Source organism: Sinohyriopsis cumingii, chromosome 8 (genome assembly GCF_028554795.1).
Source record: "Sinohyriopsis cumingii isolate HCF-2022 chromosome 8, ASM2855479v2, whole genome shotgun sequence".
Lineage (NCBI taxonomy): Eukaryota > Metazoa > Mollusca > Bivalvia > Unionida > Unionidae > Sinohyriopsis > Sinohyriopsis cumingii.
This window is the reverse complement of record NC_142968.1, coordinates 87,497,347-87,519,968: the sequence shown is the minus strand read 5'-3', so window position 1 is coordinate 87,519,968 and position 22,622 is coordinate 87,497,347. Positions and strand designations below refer to the sequence as shown.

Below are 22,622 nucleotides of genomic sequence, written 5' to 3'. Positions count from 1 at the left end.
GGGTGGGGAAGAGGAGAATCGGTGGATATTTGACAATATATTTCCAATGACAGCATCTGGTGGGTGGGGGAGATGAGAATCAATGGATATTTGACAATTTATTTCCGATGACAGCATCTGGTGGTGTGTGGTAGAGGAGAATCAGTGGATATTTGACAATTTATTTCCAATGACAGCATCTGGTGGGTGGGGGAGAGGAGAATCAGTGGATAATAGACAATTAATTTCCAATGACAGCATCTGGTGGGGTGGGAGAGAGGAGAATCTAATAATTAGTTTGAGGACTGGTATTTTGCTCATGCATTTAACAAAGAGAGTGTATGGCATCATTGTGGAATAGTTGAGATGGCTCAGGGTGAGGAAACTAATTTTTGAATTGACCCAGTTTGGTTGAAATGGCTCCGTTGTGCCATGTTCTTTTATCAAGTGGAGCACGTGGATTGAGATTTACACAGTTTAGGGACTCAGTGGTAAACAGAAAGGATGAGTCACCATACTTGTATTTTATACTACATTTATAATGCAAAGAAGTCAACACAGATTCTGGTGATTTATTAATCTTTACGGGTATTCTTGTATATATTCTTTACACAAAATAGAAAACCTAGTGGTACAACATGAGTGCATGTTATACATGGACATGTGCTATATTTGCTAATTTATGGTTTGGTGCAGTCATTTTTCCAATAGTGAGAAAGAAAATTGAAAATATCCATAAAAAAATGAAATAGAAATAATGAATACCTGAAGTATCTGGTACATTAAATCAGTAAAAAGATAGCAAGAGGAAAATAAACAGCTGAACAGCAGAACAACATTTAGAATGTAATGAAGTCAGACATTCTTTTGTGTGTGAACTCTGTCTATATGACAGTTGTCTGACCTTACAGACAGACATTTGATGTCACACAATATACACTTCAAGAATTGAATGGCATCTTTTTAGAATAATTGAAGGATTTTTGTGTGTGAATTTTATATGGATCCTTGTTGCCAAAAGTCCAGACTTGCCTTTATTCTGTTAAATTGTATATCATTAAATTTGTGTAGAGTTTCATTTGCAGTTAACAAATTTTCATGCAACTGAAAGTGAATATTTTCATGACAGACATGTAGAATATGCAAAAATGTGAGAGAGTTGAGTACACTTATAAAATAAGTAATTGTTGCCAAGGCTATGCAAGACTTTGGCATAACTGAATTTTAGATGGATTAGGGATGGCCTTATAGATGTATTGTGGATTAGGGATGGCCTTATTGATGTATTGTGGATTAGGGATGGCCTTATAGATGTATTGTGGATTAGGGATGGCCCTATAGATGATATTGTGGATTAGGGGTGGCCATACAGATGTATTGTGGATTAGGGATGGCCTTATCAATGATATTGTGGATTAAGGATGGCCTTATAGATGTATTGTGGATTAAGGATGGCCTTATAGATGTATTGTGGATTAAGGATGGCCTTATAGATGTATTGTGGATTAGGGATGGCCTTATAGATGTATTGTGGATTAGGGATGGCCTTATTGATGTATTGTGGATTAGGGATGGCCTTACAAATGTATTGTGGGGGCCCCGAGTGGCCGAGTGGTCTAAAGTGCTCTCCGTTCCGGATCACTGCCATCTCACCTCTGTCTGCGTAGGTTCAAGTCTCGGATTCGGCCAATGTGGGTATGTGAGAAAGCTTGCCAGTAGCTTCTCGAGGGTCGGTGGTTCTTTCTGGGGATTTCCTGGGTTCTTCCTCCACCATTAATACTGGCTGCCATGTATAGCCTATCTTGTGCTGAAAAATGGCGTTAAAACATACAACAACAACAACAACAACAGATGTATTGTGGATTAGGGGTGGCCGTATAGATGTATTGTGGATTAAGGATGGTCTTATAGATGTATTGTGGATTAATGATGGCCTTATAGATGCATTGTGGATTAGGGATGGCCTTATAGATGTATTGTGGATTAGGGATGGCCTTATTGATGTATTGTGGATTAGGGGTGGCCTTACAGATGTATTGTGGATTAGGGATGGCCCTGTAGATGATATTGTGGATTAGGGGTGGCCATATAGATGTATTGTGGATTAGGGATGGCCTTATCAATGATATTGTGGATTAGGGATGGCCTTATAGATGTATTGTGGATTAGGGATGGCCTTATACATGTATTGTGGATTAGGGATGGCATTATAGATGGACAGTTGTTGATTTGGCTTTTATATTTGTGGCTTCTAGTAGCCACAAATCTGGAAGAACAGGTAACCATTACCAGGTATTGAATAATAGTGAATTAATCATAGTTGGAAGATCATTCACTAGAATTATGTAAGGATTAATTTGGAGACATGGTTCTTTGGTCTTCATTACCTGTATCAATTAAGGATTAATTTGGAGACATGGTTCTTTCGTCCCCATTATCTGTACCAATTAATGATTAATTTGGAGACATGGTTCTTTGGTCCCCATTATCTGTATCAAGTAAGGTTTAATTTGGAGACATGGTTCTTTGGTCCCCATTTACTGTATCAAGTAAGGATTAATTTGGAGACATGGTTCTTTGGTCCTCATTTACTGTATCAAGTAAGGATTAATTTGGAGACATGGTTCTTTGGTCCCCATTATCTGTATCAGGTAAGGATTAATTATAGACATGGTTCTTTGTTCCCCTTTATCTGTATAAGTAAGGATTAATTAGGAGACATGGTTCTTTGGTCCCCATTATCTGTATCAAGTAAGGATTAATTAGGAGACATGGTTCTTTGGTCCCCATTTACTGTAACAAGTAAGGATTAATTTGGAGACATGGTTCTTTGGTGCTCATTTACTGTATCAAGTAAGGATTAATTTGGAGACATGGTTCTTTGGTCCCCATTATCTGTATCAAGTAAGGATTAATTTGGAGACATGGTTCTTTGGTCCCCATTATCTGTATCAAGTAAGGTTTAATTTGGAGACACGGTTTTTGTCTCCTTTTCTGTTTCATGTAAGGTATAATTTAGAGTGCAGTTTGTTTTGGCCCTTTTATGTATCATGGAATATTAATTTGAGATATCATTTTCACCCAGTTTACTATACCATATATAAATTTGGTTACATGGTTTTGCCTCCCCCTTTTTGATACCAGATATTAATTTGGAAATCTGTTTTTTCCCCTTTTTCTGTAGGATTTAAGGATTATTTTGGAGATATGGTTTTTATCCCTTTTTCTGTACCATACATTAACTTGGTTACATGGATTTTGTCCTCTTTTTCTATACCATATATTAATTTAGAGACATGGTTTTTGTCCCCTTTTTTTCTTTATCATGTAAAGTTGAATTTGGAGATGTGCGTTTTGATGCCTTTTTCTTATGTCATGTAAGGATTAATTTGGAGACATAATTTTGTCTTGATTTTTCTGTACTTATATAGTAATTTCATTGCATAATTTTAGTCCCCTTTTTCTGTATCATGTAAGGAATAATTGGGAAACCTGGTTTTGTCCCCCTTTTCTGTATCATATGATGATTAATTGGGAGGCATGGTTTTTGTCTGCCTCTTTTCATGATAACATTATACAAGTTTGCAAATTGCACCTCTATAGCACATCCTAACCCATATTGTTTAGAAGATGTTTTACCATTTCTCCAAGTTTATAATGGTACCTGCCATGCAGTATGACTTGCAGATAAGGAAGGTAATCTGTTGTGTAACTTTGCGGAATCAGTCCACCAGTATTTTTTTATCTAATTTCACAGCCAAGAGAATGAATAAAGTCCATTATTTTATTTAGTGATGCTGTAGAGGGTCTGTAAAAAGATGAGAAGGAATTAAAGAAAAAAAGGAGTTAAATTTTTTTTAAACAATCTAAAATTATACATTTTCAGTCCTCTGCATCAACAACTTTCATGCTGAAAAATAGAGGTTACTCATAACTAGTTGACATTCATTATTTAGTGCCACATAAAAATAATAAAAGAATAAAAAATAAAAATATTTAGCTAACTTTAAACAAGTTAATGTGAGCATTAAGATATACCGTGTCTTTCTACAGGGGCTGACATTAGAGGTTACATTTTTTCCATGTCTTTCTACAGGGGCTGACATTAGAGGTTACATTTTTTCCATGTCTTTCTACAGGGGCTGACATTTACAGGTTACTTTTTTTCTATGTCTTTCTACAGGGGCTGACATTAGAGGTTACATTTTTACCATGTCTTTCTACAGGGGCTGACATTAGAGGTTACATTTCTTTTGTGTCTTTCTACAGGGGCTGACATTTACAGGTTACTTTTTTTTCATGTCTTTCTATAGGGGCTGACATTAGAGGTTACATTTCTTTTGTGTCTTTCTACAGGGGCTGACATTTACAGGTTACTTTTTTTTCATGTCTTTCTACAGGGGCTGACATCAGAGGTTACATTTTTTCCATGTCTTTCTACAGGGGCTGACATTACAGGTTACATTTCTTTCATGCCTTTCTACAGGGGCTGACATTAGAGGTTACATTTTTTCCATGTCTTTCTACAAGGGCTGACATTAGAGGTTACATTTTTTCCATGTCTTTCTAGAGGTTACATTTTTCCATGTCTTTCTACAGGTGGGGCTGACATTAGAGGTTACATTTTTTCCATGTCTTTCTACAGGGGCTGACATTAGAGGTTACATTTTTTCCATGTCTTTCTACAGGGGCTGACATTAGAGGTTACATTTTTTCCATGTCTTTCTACAGGGGCTGACATTAGAGGTTACATTTCTTTCGTGTCTTTCTACAGGGGCTGACATTTACAGGTTACTTTTTTTCCATGTCTTTCTACAGGGGCTGACATTAGAGGTTACATTTTTTCCATGTCTTTCTAGAGGTTACATTTTTCCATGTCTTTCTACAGGTGGGGCTGACATTAGAGGTTACATTTTTTCCATGTCTTTCTACAGGGGCTGACATTAGAGGTTACATTTTTTCCATGTCTTTCTACAGGGGCTGACATTAGAGCAGTCAATGAACTTGTGTTCCAGCTGAAGCAAACCACATTCCTTGCAACTCAACAACAGAAGTTTGATGCTTTCATTTTTGGACTCCTGAAGTAAGTTTATTTTACCCATCACACTAGATGAAATGCTTTACATTGAGTCGTATAAAGAATGCAGATTATTCTTTTTGGTTTCACAGGTAATTACATATGGAAAAAAATAGAGAGGATAGATTCAGTGTCAGCTACCTGTTCTGTATATGTTCATTATGACAATGGACAAGTTTTGAACAGCTTTTTTCATGTGAATATCATAATAATGGAAGTTTCTTTTTGTAAAAATAGACCATTAATATAAAACCTGAACATGAAATTCTTAAAAAAAGAACTCAGAAAGAAAGACTGTCTCTGCACAGTCTTGAATTTTGCAACATTCTTTTCCTTTTTAAAAAAATGAGAATTATGTGTGCTTGTTTAAACTTTTTCCTAAGGAAATTCAAAAAATTGTGACTGTGAACAGCATTAATAGTACATTCTCAGCTCCATGTGAAGTTAGCCATGGCGTCTTGTTTAGTAGAGTATTGGACTCCTAATGCAAGGTTTGTATATTTGATACCTTACCAGGCCAGCCTGAGTCAGTTGTGTTTCCTGGGAAAGGCACTTAGCTCCAATGTGTTTGGCATGACATGGCCAATATTGATCTGATACTGCAGTAAAAAAAAAAAAAAAAAAAAAACTTTCTATGTGAATATGAACAGTGCTCAATAGTTAACTTCTTAACACTGATAAAGCCAAGCTAAACAAGCAAATGTGCCTCCGAGGACTTCATACCATAATTTACAAGTGTAACTTGTTGCCTATTTATTTGTATACCATTAGTATCTCAGACATATCAACATTACAAGTCACTTTCATGTCAGAGTCCTAAAATATCAGCTGCATTTCCTCAGAGGTATGAAATATAACTCGATAAAAACTGGCATGCTGATTTTTTGTTATACAACTATTTTGAGACAGTTTTATATAGATGCTGAAAAAGTATGCCATTATGGATAGAAATTATGCCATTATGTATAGAAATTATGCCATATTGTATATCACTCATTTCATAAAATGTTCAGCCACTTTTTTTGGCCACTTCTTGAACTTGAATCCTGTAGGAAAGGAGCCAACTAAATGCCTATTATGTCAAATGAATAAGTGATGTACATTTTAGGAATTTGGACTTGTACAAGTTTATGAATTGGACTTGTACAAGTTTATGAATTGGACTTGTACAAGTTTATGAATTGGACTTGTATTTGCTGGCATGTAAGCAGATGCAGAGTATTAGACAAGGAATTGTTTACTCAGTGGTAGTAATCATGGAATATAGTATTGTCTTTGTACATGAACAAGATCACAATCATCCTGAAACCTCTCTCTTACTCATGTATTGGGCATATTTCATTTCATTATGGGGTGCGAGAAGAAAAATGTGATGGAATATGTTTGTCCTTGTCATGGGTATTCATTTTCTAACTTGTCTGTTCTAATGCACATGTATGTAATCAAATCCAAACTACAATGTTCCTATTGCATTCTTCTTTAGTGCAATTACATCTGATGTAAGTGAATTTAATACTGATGATTGTGTAAATATTTGAAATCCTTCTTACTGTCATGTTTCTTTTTACTTGATCTCTTCTCCAACATGATAATTATTTTTACATGTACATTTGGAGAACTGTTTTTTACATACAAAAAATGACATCACTTACAATAAATAGATTTGAATGACATAATCCATGTATAAGTTGAATCAGAGTAAGAGATGAAGGCAAGAATTTCAGGTAAAAAAAAGAATCAACTTAAAGGCTGGCTAATATTGTACCATTTTATGAATTGGACTTGTAACTATTAATTGGATTTGTACCATTTAATGATTTGGACTTGTACCAGTTTATGAATTGGACTTGTGTCATTTTATCAAAACTTGTATGCACAACATGCAAATCATTCTTATGTTCATTTTTATCCTGTTATAGTTTACGTCTGCTTGACTTCTGGGTTGGATGCATTCGGCAAAAGGATGAGTTGCTGAAAAAATACTATAAAGAGGAATCGCTTTTTCAACTTGCCAGTGGTTGTCTGAAGAACGGATACGACAGTATGATCCTCTCCCTGCAACCATTGTCCATCTTGCCGTTCCAACTGTCTGTAGAGTTTATAAGGGATAGACATTTGAAACAGAAACAAAACAGGCCACTTGTAACAGGTCTGAGTACAACTGTTGAAGAGGGCAAAATGGATTTGGCAAGTCAGAAAACATCCACTGATTTCTCATCATGTACCAACAAGTCCAGTATTGACAATGAAAATATTACAGCTAGCATCCTAGGTAGCCTTGGTTCACCTACGACTGCAGGTCAGGCCAATGTTTTGGAGAAAACTGCAGCCAAGGCTCTAAACTGGCTGGCTAAAGCTGCCTTACCCCTCAGAAAACCCATCAATGATGACACCTCTAAAACAAAATCATCACCTTCCGATAGTCCTGGTGCAATGACAGACTCGTATCAAAGGCATGAAAGTTATCAAAAAGAAAGACCTCAACAAATCTTTGTCAGACAGTCTAAATCCCTAGGGGAGTTAGATTCAGAAATGCAAGATAAACCTTCAGATGGTTTGAAAAGCATATCTGTTCCATCTGCTGCTAGAATGGCTGCAGAACAGACAGATCCTGTTTGTTCCTTGGAAAAATGGTCTATGACGTTGAATCTTGAAGAACAGAGCATTCCAGAGTCAAATCAACCAGTCACATCTCCCTCTGGTTTGCTGCAGAAAATTGCCAGTCTTGGTTCATCATGGAGTCAAAAGCAAGCCTATCGTAAAGGTGTAACAGAGTACAATTTTGAAGCTGGTGCCTTGACAGAAGGTAAGAGACCCATCACTGAAATAGATACAGTGCAAGCTCTGACATGCAGAAATGAGAGGAATCAAATTAGTAGAAACATCGCCCCCAAGTCTCATCAAAATGAAACAGTAAAACTTGGTCAAAAAAATGTTCTAAATTCAGACCTGACTGAAAGTCCTAAGAAAGGGGCCTTTGACATTATTAATTTGTTTGACAAGCTGCTACTCCCAACCAAGGCAGATCAGGAGAAAGCTAGGGCCAATTCAAGATGGAGCTGGACTGCCAACCAAAAGCCTGGCCAGGACCAGGGGCAACCTGATGTTCATTTGTCACAAAGATGTTCACAGAGTGACACAACTTCACAGCCTGGTGAGATTCAGGGGTGTACATCTAAACAGAGTTGTTCAAAGACATTGTTACAGAGAGATGGTAATTCAATGGAAAGTTGTGACCCTCTCGATAGCAAACAGGGGGCAATGCAGACCAGAACCAGATGTCCAGCACCTCCACCCAAACCACCCAGAATGAATAGCAAACTGGACAGCACAGCCGATGGGAGTAAAGTCATCAATCAGATATACAGGACATGAGGAAACAATCATATCGGATACTGCTGAAGGCTTTTATTCTTTCCAGAATAATATCAACACCAACAGAGACTGATCAACACCAACACAGACTGATGAATATATGCATTTTACTTATTTTTCTAGGAATATAATATACATCTGTCAAAATTAGTCCAGTAGACGAGACTTTTTTTAAGAGTACGATTGTATTATATACCAGGCCTCAACATGATATCCAGCATTGTCCGAGGAATGTTCCAAAAGTGTTAGTGCATGTGCACTGTTATTTTGGAGGTTTATTCAGCATAATCGGAAATAAAGTTATGAGTATGAAGACCTTTAGAATGAAGGATATCTAAGTCACTACATGGTACTATGGATAAAATTAGTTAGCTTGATGGTAATTTATGCAGAGTTTGATGCATAAAACACCGTGTCATTTTTTCAGCATGATTTGCATGGCTATAGAACAATAGTAACAATATAGCATATGGAATGATGGATATTAAGTCAAGGTGAGGAGTGTGTATGACATATTTTCAGTTTTTTTATTCATTCTCAGTTCAAAGAAAAGCAGCATGATATGTGTACTTAGATCTCAGAAGAGTCCCACACTAATATAGGATGTTTGCTTTCAGACTATTCTATATCTTTGCCCTAGGTTGTGTGCGTTTGTGAGGTTGTGCCATTATATCACAGAGGAGTTGGAAAATGTAAGAAATCATTGTGCATTGTGGGGCTTTCTGAGGTAATTGAACTGAAATACCACTTTGTCATTTTTATTTATGATTTAAATCAGGAGTATATAGGATTCACTTTGTCTGTCTGTCTATGCATCAGAACATCTGTCCTTCCAAGGTAAGATGTAACTCCTGTATTAAATGTACCTGATGATATCATACCTATTGTGGATTTTTGTATCTGCCCATACATGTCCAGTACCCAAGTACCAGTTTACAGATATTTCTGCTGCATTAAAATTAGGCACTCTGTGTCAAGTTTTAGTTTCCAAATATTTCTGCTGAATAGAGGGACTCTTGTATTTAGAGTTTATTTAGGCACTCTTGGCCACTTTTTTACCATGTATGTTGTATTTCAGTAGTCTTATGTGGTTATCAATAGAAAACAGTTTGTACAAATTGTATTCCTAGGAGTAAATCACTTACTTGGCATTAGTGATAAAGGTCAGGTCACCCAGTACAAAGTTGTCATGGATACAGACTCAGAGGGATGTTATTTATTGACATGAAAATGTTGTCATGAAGCATAAATTAAGTGAAATAAATTTTGCAGCAAAAATAAATCAAAATGTGCCAAATTTAATAGAATCAATGACCATGCCCATGTAAAATGAGATACAGGTCTTTATAGCGAGGGAATTATGTATTTCATACAACTGCAAAGCTGTATAGCCTCTGCTTAACTTTTCTTTGTTTGTGGCCCCCTACCAATTTTAGAAACAGAAAGCATCATGGATATAAAATACACAGAACTAAATAATGTCATTCATTCATTTGTAACTTCTAACCTGATTATCAAATATGACAGCTTAGATATGTTGTGGAGGTTAGTACATTGAGATGCTGATTTTCTTTTCCTTTCCACCTAGTCTGAGGATAGAGCATGCAATGCACTTAAGTGCCCCTAGTTTATCCTCTTAAATATTTTCAAAATTGAAATATTAAAATATTCTCAAGATCTAATTTGATAGTAAAATAATAACAATAATATCAATAACAAGTATTTTGGAGATGTTACAGAATCAAAATTTAGATGTTTGTGCTGAGAACCCATCAGTGCACCACATTAACTCCAGACAACAGCTTTGATTTGGACCAACATCAAATTCAGTACACAGATGTACTGTTATGACTCTAGGTCTTAAACTATGTAACAGAAACAAGTGAAACCAACAGGTTTAGTAAAATCAACAAATATTTTATTTCTGTAAGTTACAAAGTGAAAATTTATTGACACTGACAGTATTGTGAATTAAATCTCAAATTATCCTAAATGTCTTATCACAAGTCAAAAGTATAGAATGTTCCAAATGAATTCCATGTCTTGAATGTCCCGATGTACCACAGGTCTTGAATGTGTTGATGTGCCAATAGTCTTGAATGTTTTGATGTACCAAGTCTTGAATGTTTTGATGTACCACAGTCATGTAATCCAAAAGTCTTTGAATGAGTTCTCAGTAATCCCAAAGTAGTGTTTTAGTTGAAAAAGTCAATGAGCAATGTGTAATTTCCAATGAATAATTAAAATAATTTTTCTGGAATTGTATCAGAACACACCTGCAATGATCATAGATTCCCAAAAGACTGAATGAAACAAGAATGATTGTTTACCAATCATATATATATATATATATATATATATATATACACACACACACACATACCTCACTTGTCCTGTGACACAATAGAGTTTCATAAAAACTAATGTAAAATTTAACTCTCAAGCAAAGTTAGGCCTTGAACTTAGAGTTTAGTGAACATCTTGTTTTGCACTTACAATCATTACAAGAAAAACATGACAATAATCAGGTACACAATTTAAATTAAATATACAAAACACTGTATACAGTGAAGCCCTGCTATAGCATGATGGTCAGGTCTACAGACCACCCTCATGCTGTGTACTGTATCATGCAGTAAGTCAGAAAAGTCATTTAACTGAAGAAAATAATGCAAGCTTATAGCCTGGATGTGGGTGGGGTAGGAGTGGGTAAAAATGTGTTTTACTGGCACATCTAAAATCAGTGTATATGAAATGAAAAAAAGTTGAAACAAAGAGGTTGCATATTTTAGTATTTTACTTTATTCAGAGAACCTTGCATTAGTACACATATGTACATGTCGGTAACATGAAGATTTAAAGTATCTGCACGTGTACTTGTCAACTGTTCTTGTTGTGTCTGTAAGAGTGAATCCATCAGAAATATGCACACAGAAGTATAATATTTAATCATTTTGTCTTAGATCGTAATGTTTCAACAAAATAAACGAACAATTAGGTCAGAAAGGATGAAGCATATTTACAGTTCATTAAGAATGTATGTCCAAGAGTCATCAAGTGGTGTCTGTATAAGTTTCATACTACTAGAATTTTCTCTGATATAAATCAGAATTCTTCCTTGTTTATAGCTCTACTGGTCATAGACCAGAAGAGCTTGTTGCATGGTCTGCCGTCTGTCTATCCATTAGCTCATGTTTGTTATCACTACTCTTCGCAAACTACTTTGGAGGACTGCCATGAAACTTTATTACACACAAACATTCATCCCACGGTCTGGTTGGTTGTAAATGAAAATGGTACTGATTTGACACCCAATTTAGCCATGTTGAAATGTTTATTATCACTACTCTTCCTGAACTGATTGTCATATCAACATGGGTTGTTTTACTAGAAGACTACTTATGATGTCTAGTTGGGCGGTGCTCTACAGTTTTGTATTTTGTATAGGGTTAGATTTTTAAAGGAAACAAATTTCCCAGGACTTCCTTGCTGGTTATCCAGGCTACATTAAAACTATATTTATTATGGGTGTGTTGAAAGAACTTTTAATTCCCCTTAGTTTGGTCTATGATTGTAGGTGTAATTTGGGTTATAGTATATACTGGTTGGTCTTACTTAAAATGTACACCTATCATTTTCATTTCTTGGACTTCAAAGATAAATTGTAAACAAACAAGCTGATACCTTTTGTATATATTTGTAATTTATCGTTGCACTTTCAAGAGCTGGTATTTTCTAGGGTATCCTGTCATTAGCACGCAGGTCAAAAGCATGCAGACAAATGCGCGCACCAACAAAAGCACACTAGGGATAAATTATAAATGTTATTATATCAAATAAATAAGCTAATATTCGCTATTTAAAAATGTTTAATATTATTAATATGAGTATTCAGTGTATTATTTCTATCACTGTTCAAAATACAACATTATATGCATAATCAAGACAAACAAACAAGGCAAAACAATTATAAAAATTAATATGATTTTCATTTTATAATGTCTATCATTTTTTAAATTGCAATGTTATGTGTGATTCTGCACAGATATTCGATCAATGGTACGTTACCGTATTTTGGAACCAAAGCTAGAAGGCGTCGATTAAGTCTGACATACTTTGATTTCGATGCCTCAGGCTGTCTAAATCCTGATCGATAGCTTTAGATGATAATCTCAACACAATCTTGTTCCTTGCGAAAGTGGTCAACCACCTTGTAGACAGACAGATGATGACAATCAACTGTCTGTTGAAATGACCGATGCCATGCCTCGACCGAATTATTAGTGCATGGTAAACTGTTGTTTACACAGTCATGCATGTTCCACAAATTAATAGGATTTACTCCATGGCTTTTTCTTCATCTTCCCACGTAGTTGTCTTCCCAGTAATCAATGATTGGTGTAAGGATTGGAGGGCTGATTTCCAGCAACTCATCAAAAGCATCTGGAACATCTTCAACTGGAACAAAACTGAGGGCTAAAAGCATTTTGACATGCATGTGAACAATTTCATCATCACGGTAAGCCTCCGCTAAATGACATTCACGTACATTGCACCACAAACATTGCCCTAGATGGAAGAATCATCCTGCTAACTGTGCTCCTGGAAAAATGGTTGCACATGCGTTTAGACTGGCTTTCTCGAAATCGGCCATATTGCCCACAGGATTAAGACCAGGCTGCAGTTCTGTATGACACGTTCATAGCCATGCTCTGTTTTCTCTGGCAGCAAAACGTAGAATGGAGGATTGGCTGAGTTGTTAATTAAAGCATGGATAGTGAAAAGCTGGGTAAATAGTGTTGGTGCAATTTTAAAAGTACCATCAATAAACCAGTTATCCTTTTGCTGTAGAAGGGTAAGATCTTCATTCATTCTGAACATCATCCGCACCCGAATCCCACAAAAGAAAATAAGTGTATCTTGTAGATTTTTGCAGAGATTCTGGAATGGCAATATCATTTAATGAAGTTGTGTTGGCGTATGGAAGATTGTTCTTACTACGTCGTTCGATCACTCTATGTGAAGCCATAAATGATGGCAACATACTCGCTGTCTGCAACAAAATTCTGAGAGAGCTTTGTTGAATTATTTGCCTTGGTCTCTCGACAGTGGTCATTGCTCTTCGCAGGATCTCTGCTGAGGTCTTCTTCCCTTCGTTGCTCTCCAGATCTGGAGCATGCTTAGAAAGCACAGTGCTTGTGTCCACTGCGATCACCTTAATTCGCCCTTTACAATCACGTTTACAGCATCTCCACAATGCACTGCCATCATCATTTACTCGGTCTTTTCTGTATTGATATCCATCAGTTATGATATGCTCTTTCTTCTTCTGCGACTAAGTCTTTTCCATAGTTAGATATGATTTTTAAATTTTTACAAAATGAATATGGTATTAATAATTTTCTAGGCTTATACTGTGTAAATACGCACGTTGATGTCTGCTTTTGACCTGTGTGCTAACAACAGGGTACCATTGTCTAGTCTGTCAGAATTTATTTTCCTAAATTATAATCACTGGAGACAGTGTACTTTAGACTAATTGAGGCTGCCTTTTCGAGCATATGGGAGCAGCCATTTTCTCTATTGTGCATATTGTGAATGCAAACAACTTCATCTTATACCTGTCACTCTCAGAAGTACATAATATCTGTAGAGCACCTCCTTTATCCCAAATGAAAATGGTGCCAATCTGATGTCCAATATAGCCACCATGGCAGCCATCTTGAAAATTTTATTATTGCTATTCCTTCTGAATAGATGGTCATACCAACATGTATTTTCACTAAAAGATTGTTAAAGCTACATTAAAAATCCAAATGAAACACACACTAAAAGACTTCTTTTGATGGCTAGTTGGTCTTAAATAAATCTGGTGATGACCTGATATCCAGTGTTTGCCACCGCGGTGGCCATCTTGAAAATGTTGTTACCAGTATGCCTTCTGAATTGATAGTCATATCATAATGGGGTTTTCACTAAAAGACATCTTATGACATCTAGTTGGTCTTAAATAAAAAAGGGCGCTGATCTGACATCAGGGCAGCTGTATTGAAAATCACATTATCGCTACTCCTCCTGAATGGATAGTCATATCAGCATGGGGTTTTCAATGAAAGACTTTTTATGATATCTAGCAGGTTCAAAATAAAAATAAAGTCATTCTGACATAAGATATGGCTACCATAGCAGCCATCTTAAAAATCTTTTTATTACAACTGTACTTGAACAGAAAGTCATATCGATGTGGGGTTTTCACCAGAAGACTTTTGAATGAAAATGGTGCCTATCTGACATCCAGTGTGACCACCATAGCAACCATCCTGAAAATCTTGTTCTTGCTACTCCCAAATGGAAAGTCACATCTTGAAAATATTGTTATCTCAACTCTTCTCCAAATGGAGGGCTATATCAACTTTGGGTTTTCAGCAATAAACTTCTTTTGATACCTGAATGAAAATGGTGCCAATCATACATCCAATATGACTGCCATTACAACTATCTTAAAATTCTTGTCGTCACTAGACCCACTGCATAAATGATCATTAGGACATTGGGTTTACCAAAAGACTTCTAATGCTGTTCACTTCATCCTAAATGAAAATGATGCCAAGCTGACATCCACAGAAATATTGTTATTGCTAAAGAATATCAACACTTAACAGTTACAAGAAAGAAATAGTTTTAACTTCAATTCCTTGAAATTCTTTTTGCCCATTACAATGTCAAACCCTTTAAGGGCCTTTTATTTGTTAAACTGATCAATTTTCAGCTGCTCCCTACTGCTGTTACATTTGCTTTGAGCAAAGTCAGTCATATTTCTCAGCATTTGTTTAGCACAGGTTAATCTTGTTCAGGGCTTCATGCTTCTTTTTAACAGAAAAAGTTTTACATTTCGGTGTACCAGAATTCATTTTAACATTTTGATACCTATTTGTTTGAATGATTTCAACAAGAATATATGGAAATGAACAATGAGGTCATTTTTTAAGGGAATGAATGATGTTATTCACTGGTCAACTGACCGTATGATGATAATCTGAGAATACCACCAAGTCAGTATGCACATGTTGACGACTTTTAAATCTTAAAATGTTTCTGTACATCATTGCCCCATAATTTGAACAACATTTAGCTCAGAAATTGCCTTTGATCATCAGAAATTGCTTACAATAATTCATGTATAAATTCAAGTGAGAATCTTCTTTCAACCATCGAATTGGTGCTTGAATACGTATGTGAGTTGAATGAACAAACATCTGAAAGCTACTATTTGATCAACACCTGTATACAGAATGCATTGAAGATGAATACGAAGAAGATTTAATGGTTTCAATAATACCAAGATTAACACTAATTCATTTTTAATGAGCTGATGTGTTCCAAAAATATTCAAAAATCAATGTGTGGTCATTGACTATTGACACAATCAAAATCAACACACAAATGTTTCATATCTTTATTCATGTAAAGAATCATGCAACGATAAAACACTGTTTTCTTCAAGCATACAACACATTGTTAAATCAAACTCTTGTTAATTTTGGCATAAAACTTTGCAGTACTTTCAGATATTGGTGAAATAATTGGTTTTTTTTGTAAAGTTGTGTGAACCATGCCATGATGATGTTGTGTCAAATTCATTCTATAACAAAGCATGTAATAGAAACGTTTCACTCCATATTGCTAATTTACATGTAACTGACATCATTGTTATGATATGACTTTAACCCATATTAGATTTAATATTTAATTAGGAAAGATTTCAGGCCATAATCATCTACGAGGCGTTCAGATGTACTTCATATTAATTTCACACTACTAGTTTGTACTTTTACTACACCAGGAAATACAAAATGAGCAAATTTTACAATGAAAGCAAATATTAATTTGTGCCATTTCATTGTCATTATGAAACTCATTGAGTAAGTTTTTGGGGGAGTCAAGACATGTAAAAGGTGCAAATTAATTATTTGTTGCATCAATTTCCAATAAAATAATCTCTCGTGAGCTTAATCTGAGTTTCAGTTTAAAACATCTACCAAATATTTTAATTTAGGAAGGATGTGACCCTTTTAGACTGGCTGCCAAATTACCAGAAGATAGCAGTATTGAAGTTTACAAAATAAATTGTTGCCAAAAGGACTGTCATCATTTAAAAGAAGCAGGCCTGCCACAAGACTCTTTGGCATGATCATTTTTTTTATTTGGAGGAGTGGGAAGTGGAGTCTAGGGAGATTAGTTTTGCCAAAATCACCACACCACATCATGAAGCATTTCTAAGAAGCGCATACTTTTCATCAGGTCATCAGGATCACACAAATGCTTTAGATGTTATGCAAAAATACACCTAGTCCAAGTCAGTCATCAGGATCACATAAATGCTTTCGATGTTATGCATAACACACCTAGTCCAAGTCAGTCGTGACTAGTCTGAAACAAAAGTGTAAGATGCAGTGATTGGTTATTTTTAACCAACCAGTTATCTCTGCATGTTCATTCTTGATCATTGTTGAGTAACAGTTCCTAGAGTGTTCTTAATATTTCGCATGAATCGAATGAAAACTGCTGAAGCCAGATAGGTAGATGATGAAACATAATAACATTCAAGTTGAGAATTAGCAGTCCACAGGACTCCAACTGATCACCTTCTACTAACCTGATGTGATTTTATCCAGGTTCTGGCTGACTGCACGGTGACAATTTTTGAATGCTGGGTGGTAGCCCCACTACTCTAATTTATGTTTATTGGTGTACCTTGGTGGCATTCATCACCATTAGTGGTACATTGTATGGTTTTCAAACATATATTAAAGCTAATGTATACATTTTTTAATGGAGAACATGACAAGAAGTTTGTGAATATTCTTGGTGTATAGAGATGATATAAATGAACATATAACTGGATATTGTAGTTTGTTGTACTTAATTTATATAATTACTGGTAATGCTTGGATTCATGTATAAGTTTTTTCATTCTCTGTAACATTGTATAAATAGTTTAAATAGATGAAACCATCGGTAATGATGTTTTCTGTTGCACTGCATATCAGAGTACCTGATTATGTTTTTTAAACTTTTGAACTTTGACATTTTCAGTAAAATCTTTCTTAGCCCAGTTATACAGAATTTGAGAAATCATTTAATCTAGACAAATTAAATATTTACAAAAAATAATTAAATGCTGATGTGGATGATGTGCTTTCACCTTTAGGGAGTTTTTAAAAATAATTGGTTTTTTTTGTTTGTTTTTGTTATACTTTTTGAACATGGACTTTTCTTAGCCTTTCTAACTAAAAGCCCTCATCACAATGCATAAAACATTTGTCCTAGGCCAAATAATTTGGCCTATGAGTTAATATGCATATACAGATGTCCTAATTAATTACAGAAACAGTTTAAGCATTTTTTTTCTGCATTCATATGCTGTTTCTGTGGAGCTTTTTGGTTAAAAAGACTTCTAATTGCTCCAAATGTATATATAATATACTTCTTTAATGATAATCACATTAGCCATCTTAGTAAATTTGTCAAAATGTTGGGGTAGACTTGTGTGTGTGTGCATATATATATATATATATATATATATATATATATATATATATATATATAACTGATGAAGTACTTGTGCCATTTAATTGAATAATGCAAGTTTTATTTGTTGTTGTGGTAATTGAGATTTTGAAATGATTTTTTTTCCTGCAGTGAATGGGGGCGTAGTTTTTATCAATACAGAAGTTGTTTCAATTATATAAACCAGTAAGGAGAATATCTGGTAAATGTTAACTTAATATTCATTCAAAGTTACTGTATATATCTAAGAATCATGCATTTTTGTGATAAGAACTGTCATTTTCCCATAGTAGGATATAAGTAGTTACAAAACATTTGTTGCTGATACACCATTCAGACAAAGTTTTGAATACTATTTCTGCAAGAATATTTTATACAAAGCAAATAATTCAACCTTGGCTGCAGTCTGAACTTTGTTTAGATAACTGTATGTGATAAATCTTATCCTCAACTTGAAACTACTATTGTGGCGATTATGTGTGAGAGCTGCTGTAGCTATGTACTGTAACTGGCCATAGTGTAGAATGTGGCAAGGTATTGAGTTGCCATGTCATCATTTTAACTGTCAGCATACATTTATGACTGTAACTGGCAATAATGTTGAATATGGAAAGACATAAATTGCCATCTCGTCATTTTAGCTGTCAGCATACATGTATGACTAACTGGCAATAGTGTAGAATGTGGTAAGGCCTTGAGTTGCCATCTCATCATTTTAGCTGTTAGTATACGTGTATGACTAACTGGCAGTAATGTAGAATATGGCAAGATTTGTGAAATGCCATCACATCATTTTAGCTGTCAGCATACATGTACGACTGTAAATGGCAATAGTGTAGAATATGGCAAGCCTTGTGAAATGCCATCTCATCATTTTAGCTGTCAGCATACATGTATGACTAACTGGCAATAGTGTAGAATGTGGCAAGGCATTGAGTTGCCATCTCATCATTTTAGCTGTCAGCATACATGTATGACTAACTGATAATAGTGTAGAATATGGAAAGACTTGTGAGTTGCCATCTCATCATTTTAGCTGTCAGCATACATGTATGGTTATATTTAAAATGTTTGAGTTAAAAACTATATTTGGTGGGAAATCCTCTTACAAAGCACTTTGCAACAGTGTGCATGGAATACCAGTTTACAGGGCTCTGAGTGGCTTAAGGCACTCACCTACAGATCACCAACATCTCATCTGTGCATTGTCTTGAGTCTATGGCTCAAATAGCATGGGTATGTGAGAAAGATTGCCAGTAGCTTTCCATCGGTTGATGTTTATAACCAGAATTTTCCAGGGTTTTCCTCCACCAGATGTACTAGCTGCCATGTATAGTCTGCCATGTGGCGAATAATGGAGTTAAACCCAAAACAACAACAACTTTCAGTCGCTGATAGTGAGCATGTGATGACTATGCAGAAATGAGACAAGTACAAATGTATAAACATTGGTCGCAAAACAAAACAAATTTGATCTGACCAATTTTTTAATCCATACTTTCTGTACTTGATAACTGTAACCAATCTACTTTGTTAATTTATTTCACTCCTTTTATTCATGAAAGTTGATGCAATTTTCTTTTTTTTTCACCACAGACTTCTTGTATAGTATAAAGTGCATGTTTTATCATCAAAGAAATATTTTTCATAAAATACCAGGAATAAAAGTAGTTCCATACTTTTGAGATGAGAAAGAATCAGGTTTTCTTCTTGACTGAATTTTGATCATAATTGACTAATCAACATTTATTGTAAGATTATCAAAGATTATTGTGCATTTCAAATTATGAAACAAGAAATGTGTCAGAAAAAATGGTTGAAGGTAAAAGCAAACTTTAAAATTCACAGTAACATGGTAAAACGTTGAGGCTACTTGGAATTTATTTCATCTGGTTATAAATTTTACACATTTACCATTTTAAAAATTTATTGATGTCTTTCTTGTCAACTTCAACAAAGAAGATTCAACCTGTTCATTTGAAACATGTGCAATTGTGATATTTTTTGTGTGTTAATTTGACATGATAATACTGTATCAGATACTGTAACTAGCTTGTTTAGATCTAGGATTATAATAAACTTATTATGATGATGATGACTTATTTTGACTTTTCTTGATTAAAATGTTTAGGCCCATCTGTATGCAACCAGTAAGTCACAGAGAGTCCGTTTCCTGGTTAAGAGGAGTCATATTTACTCCCATCTGTATGCAGCCAGTAAGTCACAGAGAGTCCGTTTCCTGGTTAAGAGGAGTCATATTCACTCCCATCTGTATGCAGCCAGTAAGTCACAGAGAGTCCGTTTCCTGGTTAAGAGAAGTCATATTTACTCCCATCTGTATGCAGCCAGTAAGTCACAGAGAGTCCGTTTCCTGGTTAAGAGGAGTCATATTCACTCCCATCTGTATGCAGGCAGTAAGTCACAGAGAGTCCGTTTCCTGGTTAAGAGGAGTCATATTCACTCCCATCTGTATGCAGCCAGTAAGTCACAGAGAGTCCGTTTCCTGATTAAGAGGAGTCATATTCACTCCCATCTGTGTGCAGCCAATAAGTCGCAGCGAGTCCGTTTCCTGGTTAAGAGGAGTCATATTCATTCCCATCTGTATGCAGCCAGTTAGTCACAGAGTCTGTTTCCTGGTTAAGAGGAGTCTTATTCACTCCCATCTGTATGCAGCCAGTAAGTCACAGAGAGTCCGTTTCCTGGTTAAGAGGAGTCTTATTCACTCCCATCTGTATGCAGCCAGTAAGTCACAGAGAGTCCGTTTCCTGGTTAAGAGGAGTCATATTCACTCCCATCTGTATGCAGCCAGTAAGTCGCAGCGAGTCCGTTTCCTGGTTAAGAGGAGTCATATTCACTCCCATCTGTATGCAGCCAGTAAGTCACAGAGAGTCCGTTTCCTGATTAAGAGGAGTCATATTCATTCCCATCTGTATGCAGCCAGTAAGTCGCAGTGAGTCCGTTTCCTGGTTAAGAGGAGTCATATTCACTCCCATCTGAATGCAGCCAGTTAGTTACAGAGAGTCCGTTTCCTGGTTAAGAGGAGTCATATTCACTCCCATCTGTATGCAGCCAGTAAGTCACAGAGAGTCCGTTTCCTGATTAAGAGGAGTCATATTCACCCACATCTGTATGCAGCCAGTAAGTCGCAGCGAGTCCGTTTCCTGGTTAAGAGAAGTCATATTCACTCCCATCTGTATGCAGGCAGTAAGTCGCAGCGAGTCCGTTTCCTGATTAAGAGGAGTCATATTCACTCCTATCTGTATGCAGCCAGTAAGTCACAGAGAGTCTGTTTATTGGTTAAGAGGAGTCATATTCACTCCCATCTGTATGCAGCCAGTCAGTCACAGAGAGTCTGTTTATTGGTTAAGAGGAGTCATATTCACTCCCATCTGTATGCAGCCAGTAAGTCACAGAGAGTCCGTTTCCTGGTTAAGAGGAGTCATATTCACTCCTATCTGTATGCAGCCAGTAAGTCACAGAGAGTTTGTTTATTGGTTAAGAGGAGTCATATTCACTCCCATCTGTATGCAGCCAGTAAGTCACAGAGAGTCCGTTTCCTGATTAAGAGGAGTCATATTCACTCCCGTCTGTATGCAGCCAGTAAGTCACAGAGTCCGTTTCCTGGTTAAGAGGAGTCATATTCATTCTCTTCTGTGTGCAGAATGGTAAAGCTAATTAGGGTTGGTTTGGGTTTTCGTTAGACTAATTATAGTACACTTGGAGAATGTGCACATGCAGAAGTTTACAGTATATATGATACTAGTTACTAGTACTTTTGCATCCCTTTGATGCAATCAATGTGTGAAATTTACAGGATCAGAATGGTATCCAAGAATTCGTCATGGCATTAGCTGCTGGACGAATAAAATTCCCAATCTTGTTTTATTCATATTAAAGATTTAAAGTGATGTTTTCTGGCATTTATTTTTAAATAGGATAAACAAATATGTACATTAATTTAACGTTGACACAGGAATTTATGTAATATATTGCCAGACAAGTACAGGAGTAATAAAAAAGCAACCCTTTTTTAAAAAAAAATTTATTGTATTAAACTCATTAAGAGTCCATCCCAAGTCAATGGAAAACATGCCCAAAATAATGACCTTGCATAGAAAGAAAGTGGTTAAAAGCATATCTCCATTCTGCAGTTCACATATCTGATATTTCTTCAAACGATTTCTCATAAACTGATTAGTAGACATTGACCAAATGTGCCAGAAAGAACTGGGGGTAATTAGTGGCTTTCAAATTTATAACATTGATTCAAATTCTCAATCAAATGTGGACACCACTATTAAAATAGGTAAAAGACTTTTAAACTCTGCTGAGATTAATTTGACCGATATGATTGGAAACCTTCTGCCATAAAATCCTTTACAATTGTTGCAAAGATGCCCATCCGACATCAAGTAGTGCCACCATTACTACAAATAGATGTTTTTAAGACTTCTAAGAACTTGTCAACAGTTTAACACAAATGGTGATCGTCCAGAGTCAAATATGACCACTTAAAACAGACAAAAAAGCATCCTAAATGTAAGAAAATTTAAAATATGATTAAATAACGCGAATCTGATATCAAATATAGCTGCTATTACTAAAAAGATAATCCTTTTTA

The 22,622-nt window shown here is 35.7% G+C and overlaps 1 protein-coding gene across 2 annotated transcripts in view; it reads left to right on the top strand.

The window, feature by feature from the left end:
* The window catches only part of LOC149794082 (uncharacterized), a 77,634-nt gene extending 57,541 nt beyond the window's left edge, over positions 1 to 20,093 (top strand). For both annotated transcript variants that reach the window (XM_089968038.1, XM_089968040.1), the window contains 2 exons: positions 4,957 to 5,062; positions 6,976 to 20,093. In XM_089968038.1, coding sequence (XP_089824164.1) covers positions 4,957 to 5,062; positions 6,976 to 8,431 — 1,562 coding nt within the window. In that variant the 3' untranslated portion in view covers positions 8,432 to 20,093. The remainder of the gene's footprint in view (positions 1 to 4,956; positions 5,063 to 6,975) is intronic.
* Positions 20,094 to 22,622: the final 2,529 nt, after the last annotated feature.